General features: G+C 38.8%; 1 protein-coding gene across 13 annotated transcripts in view; it reads right to left on the bottom strand.

Moving 5' to 3' along the window:
• Nucleotides 1-235: 235 nt before the first annotated feature.
• KLF12 (KLF transcription factor 12) overlaps nucleotides 236-12,530 on the bottom strand; it is a 253,225-nt gene continuing 240,930 nt past the window's right edge. For all 13 annotated transcript variants that reach the window (XM_071550018.1, XM_071550024.1, XM_071550010.1 and 10 more), the window contains one exon: nucleotides 236-8,994. In XM_071550018.1, the coding sequence (XP_071406119.1) occupies nucleotides 8,813-8,994 (182 nt within the window). In that variant the 3' untranslated portion in view covers nucleotides 236-8,812. The remainder of the gene's footprint in view (nucleotides 8,995-12,530) is intronic.

The raw sequence follows: 12,530 nt of genomic DNA, 5'->3' as shown, positions 1-12,530 counted from the left end.
TTTGAAGTACTTAGGAAACTCAGATCATATAGTTATGCAACGTATTTTTATATCATACCAGAGCATTTTTGTATATACTGCTGAGTGCTATTTTATTTGTTCCAGCTTCACCACAGATGCACAAAGGCTGTGAAAGAACAAAGAATGCCTACTCTCCATAATGGCTTTCAAAAAATCAGAAAAGTAAGTAAAATCTACTTCTTAAGCAAACATTCCATTAAAAAATCACTGTATGTTTATGGAAAACAAAGGTTTAATTTAAAAAAGTTAATCATTGGGTATTCCAGAAGGTTTGAGTCATCCACAGTAATAATTAGGGGGTTTGTTCCATACAAAATGCTTTATTTAACCTTCATGCCTCCATTCAGATAATTGTACAAATGCATACATTTAAAGGTTTAAACTCTATTTCAATTCACAGCTCAATTCATAGGAAAGTTGAATACAGAAAAGCAATGCACCAACAAAATATGTCTGAGACACCATTTAAAACGATAACACTTGTTCATTTAATCCTTTGAGAATAGAGTGGAATAATCATCCTCTGACAGAATTTCATTAGGGGACTCCCTTTACATTATCATAGGGCAAAAATCACCTTTTTACAGTAAGAGGAAAAAAAGCTCTGAGAATATTTACAATACATACACTATACATAAATACAAGAACAACACTTACATAATATTAATAAACTTATAACATAGGCATTGCCTAAACACTACATAGTATATAAATGCAGAGGAAACTATTGAGAAATTAGATCTTCAGAAGTTACTTTAAATTTTGAAGAAAAGTATTTTTTTTTATTTAAAAGCTTTTGAAAAGAAGGCAAAAGACTTAAGAAACTAATATGTTTGCTTGCTAGCTCTGGTATTTTTATTCCTTTTAAGTGTAGGACCTCTAGTGAGACTATTCTCTCTATGGGGTTACCAATAATGGCCCTCCCTTTCCCATCTTATCTAGGAAAAAGAATGAGGTGCTGTACATACTAATTCCATTGATGTGAAGCTTCAGTCCCAAATGAATAACTTAGTAAACTATGGGATGTTTTTGTATTTTTACACAGGAGGATCAAATGAACACTCATTGGTAACACACAATGATAATGACCCATCAGAAGGAACAATTTGGAGCCAAATGCAACTTCATTCAACTAATGCCATAGGGGAATTTGCTTTTTCCATAAGTAACTTGGCCAAGAATGGTATTTTTCATTATTGTTTTTCCTAAACACAGCTGAAGGAACTTTCTGATTTAATGGTATTTTTGACCCCACATGTTGATAGCAGTGTCCAAATCTCTCTTTCCCTTGAAGTATATGAATGCGTGTGTCTGTGTGTGGGTTGAAGGTCTTAAGGTGGATTGTGCATGAAACTTAAGTAATTCATTACTCTGTGTATATTCTACAAATGTGCAAATGGGAAATACAATTTTTTTTAGGGACAGAGAGCAGGTCAAGAGAGCATATTGTGTAGATGTTCAAAGAACTTACATTACCAAGGAAACCATGTATATGACAATAAGGAAGGAAATAAACTGTGCAGGTTATTTTAAGATGCAAATGTAGCAGTAAAAAATAGTTTTAAACCAGAAATGACAAAATGAACTCTGAATTGTGAAAAGTGTTAGTTCAGCCATGAAGATTTGGCTCAAGTTGTTTTTCCAGAGAAGCTCTTGTACATCTATAAAGGCAGGGAGAGGGAGAAAAGAAGTGTCTGAAACTATTTGTGTATTTCATGGTTCATGCTTATGACAATCCAACAAAGCCATCACCTGTGGTCCTCTACCAGACACTGAATTATTGTTTCTTTAAATGGAGAGGTCACAGGGCAGAGCAGGGTTTAGCAAGTCAATGTGTGAACCACCTCTCCTCTTACAAGTGACAGCATTTTGGCTCACTGAAACTTTTGACATCGAACTGGGGAAGATGTTGCAGGTTATACATACGGACAACAGGATCTCAAATAATTTTTTTCTATTCTTATTTTCGTAATAGTTAAAAAAATTAAAAAAGAAGAAAAACCCCAACACGAAGGGAGAAAAACCTGGATCATTTTGGGCTGGCAAAGACAAGGTGCCCTTTCCTATACAAGAACTAACACGGATAGGGCCAAACCTTTCAACATGGCAGGTTCCTAAGGGTGGCCCCTTGTAGTGCTGCTGCTCCAGAACAAAGAACTAAACTTTCCTCACCAAAACCAGCTACAGCACAGGTATGAGGTACAAGACTAATGTTTCCTTTGTCCTTCTGATGACAGATTCCCTGGTGGCCTCCTAAAATCCCTAGCATGAGTTGTGATCTTTTATATGCTTAATATCTGGAGATTAAACTCAGGACAACAGTGTACATATATGCATATTCTGATGGGATTATTTCTGCCAGTGGTTAACATTTAAATTTGTTACTAAACTAGCAGTCTTGTTACATGATTAACCAATGTGCAGGAATATCTAATTTTTTTACATGCAGGTCCATGTGCTTTTTTTGTTTTGCACCTGCACTTTTATCTGTATCCGAGCATGTTTGTGCACACCTGATCCTGCCTCATTGAGTCTGCAGCAGTAACCCACTGATGGCAGTGAAAGTCTAGATGAAATGACAGCTTTTTCAAATAAAAAATTCTGCCTGGATAAATGACAGGTAAAAATTCAGAGGACAGAAAACAATCTTCCTTGGCAAAGGCATTGGGACGACATTTTGATTTCCAATAAATTAATTTTTAGAAATAAAAGAAGCATGAGGGCTGGCATTACACAATTTTAAGAATCCATTAGGAGTAGTTAATATTCACAAAAAAGAAAAAAAAACAGAAAAAATACAGTGCAAGAGTCATAGCTGGCCATTTTCTGGTAAGATCAATTAGTCTATTGTTGCAAATGTTTAGGCCACTCAATCTACAAATCTCCACATTTTATGAGTATCAACTTCTTGTTTGCTATTCAAATAGTCTCTAGACTGACAGTCCCCAGTTTTTCACTCATTTGTCCCCAAAAGAAAGAAAAGTGATATATTTTGTCCACTCCTGAAGTCAGTAATTTCTATGATGATATTAAATGCTATGAACATTACATGATGAATAGAAAGGAGACATAAGGTGAACTCTGTGTTTCCAGAGTTCAATGCAGACGATTTTTCAAGAGAATCCCTGTTCTAGCATATTCCCTAAAAAAGCTCCATTGGGCTTATTGCTGGTTTTTGGATTACTTCACTAGAGAACACCCTGGATACACGGGCACATCCAACGTAAAATAAGTAGAAATCCCCTAAAACACAGCTTGACAACAACCTCCAATCACAACTACTGAGAATCGATACAGCTACAAGTCATTTGTAAACTAAGGTTTATTTTCTTCTTACAAATATGACAGATGTTATTTGAGAAAATAACTAAAACCTCTAACATAGTATCTCAACGTGAACATACAAATGGCACTTTGTGTTTGTTTCTGTGCTGCATTATTGTTCGCCAAGTAAAACTTCATCTTCACCTTATTGTTAACAGAATCCTGTTAAGTTATTGCTGTGTAAAAGTATAGGAACATCCCATCAGTTCTAATTACAGGCACTTTCAGTTTCTGTTTCACCTTTTAAAATAGATTTCAGGCTATCTCACTGAAATGTATGTGTACTTGAAATGTCAGAACATTCCTGCTACAATTGGTTTTCTTGACATGTTACTGCACCTAGAAGACTAAACTCCCCTGGAATCAGCAAAAAGCAGCTGCCTATTTCAGTTCTGCAACCTTTAATGAAGATACACTGTAGTCAGGGAAATACAAGAAGAAATAAAATCACATGAGGGCTTGCCATTACTGTATCTACAGTTCACTGTAAAATACCAGAAGGAAAAAAAAAATGCCCCCAAACCTTCCACATGGTTTCCATTTTGATTAAGTGTTTTTCACCTTTATTTAGTTGCAGACATTGAGTGTTGACTTATTTTACACTGAAGGACTCAGTATGACTTTGCTGTATCTCATATCGTCTGCAAAACAGCAAAGAAGTGGCCACTCCACTTTGCAGAGAAAACATGCTCTGATAAAACAGAACAATTTACTTCTTGCATTTTGTGCTTAAGCTTTGCAAGGCATTATCTTACCAGTTTTCCCAATGAAAACTAAAGGATTTTTTTAAAAATAGACTTCATTTAACCTATTTAACACCCTATGTAAAACTGTGAATTGGAAAATACTTTTCCACTATCTCATATATTACAGAATAAGATGCAGTATCCTTACAGTTACATTTTTATGCTACAACTTGATTTATTGTGGAGATTTTAAGCCTTTTCAAGGTACCAATGGGCATGACGTTATTAGCATACATTGCACAGCTACTGTTATGCTATAGCAGAACTGTAACAGTCTTCAAAAATTTTATGTGCACTTCTCCAGTTACTTATCACAAAGGCACACCACAATAACATAAGCTGGCTTCTTAAGGGCGTATTTTCTATAACAGTGTTTATTCAAAATTCTTCCTTTTCCGATTTTTAAATTTTAATTTTAAATAAACTTTTTTATTACTGGCACATACGTAGAGACTTGTGGAAGTACTAGGGTTTCTATTCATGAGTGTAAGGATGAGCACGTGGAGTAGCATGAATTTGCTGAATGATCTTAGGACTTAACTGCTTTGGAAGATGCAGTTTCACATACTGACCTTTCCAAACTGAAATTCAAATTAAAAAGTGGGATACTGAGCCAACCTTACTGCAATTTTGAGGTACCCACCTTCAATAAAGGAGAAAGAGATGTTTTTACATTAAGCAGCATTTATTATCAGAAGATAAATTTATAAATGGCAACTAGAATACATTTTCAATGTGGCTAATGGAAAATGAGATTTATGATCACTGTTATTCCCATTATAAAAGGGGAGAAAGGCTGTCCAGCTATTTGTCCATGCTCTGCAATGTGAGTTTACCCCAAACATCAACAACATTGGTGTAATGTGCAAAACTGTTAATTTTGTTATACATTACTCCAGCAAATAATCATATATACAAGTCAATCTAGATCTATTTAATTAATTATGTAAGCATGAGAGAGAATAAGGAATACTGCATCTTCATTCCCAAGTTTAAAACTCCTCTTGCAATGAGCCAGTTTTACAGTGCTGAATGTAATAGGTGCTCAAATATAAAGACAATTAAAAAGTTTAAAAGTTCTGTATCAAAGCTGTTTGCTCCTTAAATTTTCCTTTTGTGCTGGCTACTGAATCTCTGTCCTTCTGAAAGAATGGGACACTGTGTATTTGTGTCTCCCAACTGCTCAATTAAGATGGACCTATTCTGTTGTGTGAAGATGAGACTGTGTTTCTGCATGCTACACATGATGCAAGCCTTTGCCACGGTTATGGAATGCCATGGACTGCACTGGGATATTGGGAATTTTCAGGAAACTACCCTAGCACAATTGCCCTTGGTCTTTGCAAAAGCACAGAAGTTTGGCGGGTCTGAACCACAGTCACTGAAGGCGAGGACACCCTCAGGATCTGGGTGACATCAGCTCCACATTCACACAATCCCATTTCACAGAGTAACTTCTCTTAAAACATTTGTGAATGGGAAAAGAAACAGAAAACCATCTCACAGAGTATTTGGGATCAAAGCCTGCAGGTGCTGGTAGGAGTAACAAACTTGTCAAGAACCACGCTGGGTACTTCAAACCCAGTGGTGGATTACTGCTGGTTGTGTAAGTTGCCTGGAGGTAACAGCACCATGAGAAGCCCTTGCACACGTGCTGGAAAGGTTGAGGATTTACTTCGTGCCTGTGAAATAACAAAATACAGCACCTTTTGGCTTCGTTCTGTTATCACTGACCTACTCTGTGCCTGTGTCCCTTGGCATCAGTGCTGTTTTAACCCTGTATCACTTTGGGGTTTCTGGAATAAAACCAGGCCCTATTTTTGTTGCAGAGTTTCCAATGCATAAAGTAACGGGCAACCAGATGAAAAACCAGGGATTCATACAGACCAACCTCGGCTTTGGGTCTGTGATACAAACACTCTTTCACTGGGCAGTTCAAAGTTGAATGCTGAAATTTAAGGCCCCTCAACTTCTCTCGTAGAAGTTTTTCTCTCTTCATTGACTACAGCGGAAACCTAAAGAGGAACACTGATATCTCCCAGTTATGCACTGCCTTTGTGAATAACATCACCTGTCTTGTACACTGACAGAATGCCCTCTAGAGTTGCTGATCGAATACATTTAATTATTTATGGAAAAAAAAAATCACAGGTCCCAAAAGTAATTCTGTATGCCATCGGTTCTTCAACTGAACAACTCCTATTCAAATAATTAGTTGGTAAAATGTTCTTGGGCAGGAAGATAATTTGATCAATTGACTTCTACCTAACCTGACTTCTTTCCCTAAATGTTAATGATGGATGCATTTAATGGGACAATACTGAACTACACTAAAGACAGACTTTAGATGTAATCCATGAAGCACCTCACACACAACACTTGACAACCATTTTTTAAAATCAAAAGCAGTAACACTGCTGGTAATGACACAGTTCTGATGCCCTGCAATGCCTCGTGGTCCATCCGGAATCCCTGGTCTGTCCCTGATTTGGAGATGGATTCTACAATGCTGTTGAATTCGGTGGAAGTTGATTGCCAACATGGTCAATGGGAATTGATTGAGGCATTTTTCCCACAACGGCTGTGCATAATTTGTATTGGATTTCTCTGCTGACCACTTGGCAGTGGGGAGCCTCAGCTTTAACAGTAGTCAGTTATTCTTTCGGAGAGCTGATATATTCAGTACAAGGGAATATTAAGGATATTTAAAGACGAACTCTGAGGCCTGTGAATGTTGTTATAAAGTATTATCCCAGTCATAGTAATCCTCAATTAACTCCAATATACCTTTTGTATCTGTATGGATACTCTGTGCTGTTTTTTCCCAAAGATTACCTTGATTTCAGAATCCCCCAACATTACCATGTTGACTTCAGGAGTCAGATATTAACTGAGATGTTCAAACATTTAAAAATGAACAAGTGGCATCACAAGTTTAATTTGTGCAATTCCTGGAAGCAAATAATCATAATTAAATGCATTGCAAAAGACCTTTATGTATACATCTTTCATCTCTAAGCTATGAAAATCTCAACCCTTAAAAAGTCTTGCCAAGCCTCCTCTTTGTCAAATTTAGCTGAATAGGCAGATCTTTGTGAGGAAAGAAAACAGAAAAACACTATTCTGTTTGCATGAATAACTGATGACTAAGAGTTTCTCTCTTTCCTGCATAATTCAATTAATACAAATTGGTTTGCAATTATAGGGCTGTATGGGAAGGATCAAGAATTTCCTTTTATTTAATCTGAAAAGGCTTGGATTGAAAACCCCAGCAGAGGCAGCCACTGGTACCATATAAAGGGCCATTTATATCATACTAGACAGCTGGCAAAATCTTGTTATTCCCTAGGTCCCTCCCAGGGAGAAACCTAATGTCTTGCAGAGCACCACTGCAGAAACATTTCTCCTTCCTACTTACAATTCATCCACCAACTCCTCAACTATTAGCTCTTTCCTTTATCTTTTCTGCTTTCCAGACACAAGTATTATGTTTAAGGAAATAGAATTACTTAATTGTGGTACCTAGCAGGTCAGTGAAACCATCAGAAAGATTAACTTCAATGCTTAAATCTTACATGCTACTTCTGCATACCCCCACTTCTGTTGGTGTGGAATAAATTATTGTCTCGAGAGCAATTTTACCTCATTATTGCTTTTTCTCTGCAAGAGATGCAGCCGTTTCTTCTCTGTTTTGTTCTGAAGATACATTCAATTCTATTTCATGAATGCCTACACCACTAACCTTGGTACCAGCAAGTACAAGATCTGACTATTTCTTTGTGGTTCAAATAATTGTTGTGGGCATGAGAATACCTACATGAAAGAAAACAGTACATTGAGAATGGAGTAAGTATGATTTAGATGGGCTCTTTCTATACAAATCAGAAAATGGTTCTAAGTAAGTCCATGGAAACATACAGATACTTAATATTGTACTTTCAGTGGAGATGTTGCTGCCCTTTGCTTATTTTACAGACTTCAACAACAACAACAACAACAAAAGAAAAGAAAGGAAAAAAACCCATAAAACAAAAAGGTTAAATGGCTGGTGTCCTCTAGGGCATAATGACAGATTGTGGTACAATATTACAATGCCACCATCGTTATTGCAAAAGTCTGATCAAGCGACCCTTCAGCTTCAGCAGCGCGATCTCTCCAGCAGAATCTTCTTGCCTACTCACACGCAGCTTGTCTGTAGCACAGCTCAGGTGTAATGCTGATACCGGCCAAATGGTACTCAATACAAGGGGAAAAGATGGGATAATACAGATCTAGCGGTCTTGCTCTCATCACCATCATCATCATCATCATCATCTGTTTGTGGTATCTAATTCTCCAATAAGCAGTGATTTTTCAGGAACAAAATGTCTGGTAGCTGAGAAAACATACAAGCTATAAACATTTTTTGTCAAAGGATGCAGCATGTAAATTAATGCCCATTCCTGTAGCATTTTGGCTGCTATTTCCCAGGTGATTGTGATGACATTTTCAAGGGGTAGCCATGCTGAGGGGCAGACAGGATTAACTTCAGATGGCGAGGAGAAGCGTGGCACTTCTTTTCCTGCTTTTTTTTTTTACTGATTTCTGTTACCAATTTTAGTTACAGACATCAGGGAAAGCCCTGCCTGTTAACACTGTAGAGGGGGATTCAGCCCTGCTGAATTCACTCCGGGTAGTTAAGAGACCCAGCTCTTAAACTTGGCTGGAACAGGTAGCGTTTCTCAAACCAGCATGTGCCTGCGGCGGTGGAGCGCCAAGTGATCTGAGCGGGAAAAGCTGCGGTCACAGTCTGCACACTTGAATGGCTTCACTCCCGTGTGCTTGCGGTAATGCCTCGTCAGTTCGTCGGATCGAGCAAACTTCCAGGTGCAGCCTTCCCAGGTACATTTGTAGGGTTTTTCTCCTGGGACAAACAAAAGAAAGAGGGGAGGGGGTGGAAAAAACAGGTTGTGACTTTCCCCTTGTTGTGATTAATCCCCACAATCCCCTCTGCACGCTTCCCATGAACACCCACTGCCTAGGGGTTGCTTTAGGCCAAATTACACAATTATGATGTACTGGATCTGCTGAATACAAGGAAAAGGGCCTTGAGATTTATCATTCCTGTGGTATTCACATGACTAAGAAAATCAACAGGATTAAGGCAATAATATAGATCCTACCTTGCAGGAGTGATGGGGGGATTAACATCAAGACAAAGGGCTGTGTAATTATTCTCATGATTACCACATGAGTTTCTTACCCTCATCTTGTCAGGCTACACTTTCACCCCAAATGACCAGTTTACTTGTTATTTCTGCAATTTACCATGGGCTGCCACAGACTTCCAATTATTTTATGAAGTTTATGAAGGTTTCTAATTATTTGTGTAAACAGCACTGCAGGACATTTCTTAGAAAGCTGGTAAAAATGAACTACAATTTTCCAATGAAACATAAGAACTCAATCTGAAAAAGTCCTCTTATTTATTGCACTTAGTTTTGGTAAAATTAATTTTACTTAAGATGTTACTAGGAAAGGTGTACAATTTTAAATTGTACTCAGCCATGGGACTTGCACACGACTGTTCACAAACACCCATTTCCTTCAGTGAACTCAGACTTGGGCTAAGTGTAGATATTTGGAAATTTCCACTCTCTGCTATATATTTAAAGGTAAGAATGATGCATGCCCCACATTCTATGTTGTAGTATGTCAGAGGAGTAGTTTAATACAGCCCAACTAGATTTTTTGTAAAGCAAACTGTTATAAAGCCCATTGTTGCCGTGCTTGTAGGCTATACTTTGTGATTTCTACCATACACCCAATTTAATGGGTTAAATGCTCTTGGCAGTTACCTTGGTCCCACAGTTCAATGCACACCAAAACTGAGGAAACTATGTGAGGTCCATTTGTATACTCCTTTTGTGTGCCAGAAATTTTACTTCCCCTTCTGATACCAGCTAATCATTGGACAACAAAAGAGCATCTCTGCAACAACTGTTTCCTTTGTCAGGCACAATCATTCCTCGGTTATTTATTATCTCTTATGAATCATGAGCAGCTTGAAAGAAACTATTTCAATTACATAAACCAGTGATGCAACACTTGCTTTGTCATAGGCAGAACCTCCCTCCTTGAGTCTCTTCAAAAGTCAATAAATGCTTTACAGAGAGTTCAAACAGCCCTGAAAAATCCAGCTGAAATAGCCTCTGTCAGGAAATGGAATGCTGTACAGACATCAGCATGGCATGTCAGCAAGGTGTCAGCAACCTTTGAGCTCCTTGGATTGGTACCTTCTGTGCACCATCTGGGCTGTGCTGCAGTTTTGATGTCAGACGGGGGTGGGAAACAGTTGCTGTGAGAAGAACCCAGCAACCAGGGCTCTGAGGTGATCACAACCTGTAGCTGCACTAGCAGCAACTTAGCCTAGATAACTTTATACTTCTTAGCCAAGCACAAAGCACCAAACAGTGTTCATTGCCGGGGTGGCCGCAGCATTGGCCATCTCAAATCCAGCAGCTGCTGTGAGCTGGACAGGCAGGCACAAGCTACACGGCAGATGGCAGGTTGCATGCTCTTGCCAATGGCACAGTGCTACAAAATGTGCTTGGATTCACCACCAAACTATCTTACAAACATATTCTTGCCACAAACAGCTGGTGCAGAACACTGTACAAATATAGCAGTACCCCCATTCAACATGGCAGGTTGTTTCTAATGCTCTCAGTCACAGTGCATCAAGTTTTCCAAGTGCAATGCTTATCCTGTCCATCCTCAACATACTTTAAAACTCTAGTTTTGGCCAGATACTGCCCTGTTTGGTTTCTTTGATCGTAGAGGCTTCCAAAGCACAGTGTGGAGATATTTTTTAAGCTTTACATTCTTACTTAAAAGCACCTGAAATTCTACATCTCTCTAATAACATAGAATCATAAAATTGTTTAAATTGGAAAAGACCTTTAGGATCATGAAGTCCAACCACTAAGCCAGCACTGCCAAGTCCACCACTAAACCATGGCTCTATGTGCCACACCTACACATCTTTTAAATACCTATGTCTTTTAAACGGAGACTTAACCACTTCACTGGACAGCCACGGTAAAGATTTTTTTCCTAATATTCAATCTATACCTATGCTGGTGCAACCCTGGTGTAACTTCCAGCCATTTCCTCTTGTGCTATTGCTTATTACTTGGGAGAAGAGACTGACCCCTACCTCGCTACAACCTCCTTTCACGTAGTTGTACAGAGCAATAAGGTATCCCCTGACCTTGTTTTTCTCCAGGCTAAACAATCCCAGGTCCCTCAGTCACTGCTCATAAGACTTGTGCTCCAAACCATTCATGAACTTTGCTGCTCTTCTCTAGATATGCTCCAGCATCTCAGTATCCTTCTTGTTTTTAGTGGCTCAAAACTGAACAAGGTGAATCAAAACTGATTCAAGGTGTGACCTCACTAGTGCTGGGTACAGGGGGGCAATCACTGCCCTGGTCCTGCTGGCCACAGGATTTCTGATATAAGCCAGGATGCTATTGGTCTCCTTGGCCACACTGATGCCTCATGCTCAGCCAGCTGTCAATCAGCACTTCCAGGTCTCTTTCTGCCTGGCAGCTTTCCAGCCACTCGGCCCCCAGCCTGTAGTGCTGCATGGGGTTGTTGTGACAAGTGAAGGAACTGACACTTGGCCTTGTTGAACCTCATAAAATCGTCCTCATCTCACGGGTCCAGCCTCTCCAGATCCCTCTGCAGAGCCTTTGAACCCTCCAGCAGATTGACACTCCTGCTCAACTTGGTGTCATCTGCAAACTTACTGAGGGTGCATCTGATCCCCTTGTCCAAATCACTGATAATGATATTAGAGAGATCCATGAAATCATTCCCCTTGTTACATAGAATCCCAGATCTTCTTTCCCTTTGTAGAAAACAAATGGATAACTCAATGCAGAAAGAGACTGTTTGTAAGAGAAATATCAGAAATAGTTTGTTCATCCATTAAAACAGTATCAGTCCAAGTAAGAAATGAAAGTCATCTGATGAAAGGATGTGAGTGCAGATTGCTCAGCTGGAATTCCCATGTGTTGGTTCCAGCACCCCTCCTCAGTGAGTCCTGATTACCCAGTCCTTATAGAGCTATGTGAAAGAGACAGGACTGACGACATTCCTTGCAAGCTATTTACACCACTGAAGGAGAATCACTCTTACAAGCTCAACTTAAGAGGATCTTTCATTATTTTCAGTTAGATATATACATTTAGTGTAAGAAGGAAAAAACACAGCCAAAGTCGCATTACTCTGAAGTCATATACTCACACTACCTTAATAAAGCCACTGCAAGCAAAGAAAACTGTGGAAAATATGATTGTTGATTACCATTATTCAGCATTTTACGCAACCTTAATTTTTTCTGTTAAATGGCTACATTATCTGTGCACAGATGAGTGGTAGAAAGAAATGTTC

Source organism: Pithys albifrons, chromosome 1 (genome assembly GCF_047495875.1).
Source record: "Pithys albifrons albifrons isolate INPA30051 chromosome 1, PitAlb_v1, whole genome shotgun sequence".
NCBI lineage: Eukaryota > Metazoa > Chordata > Aves > Passeriformes > Thamnophilidae > Pithys > Pithys albifrons.
The sequence above is the reverse complement of the archived record's forward strand: the minus strand, read 5'-3'. Positions and strand labels throughout refer to the sequence as shown.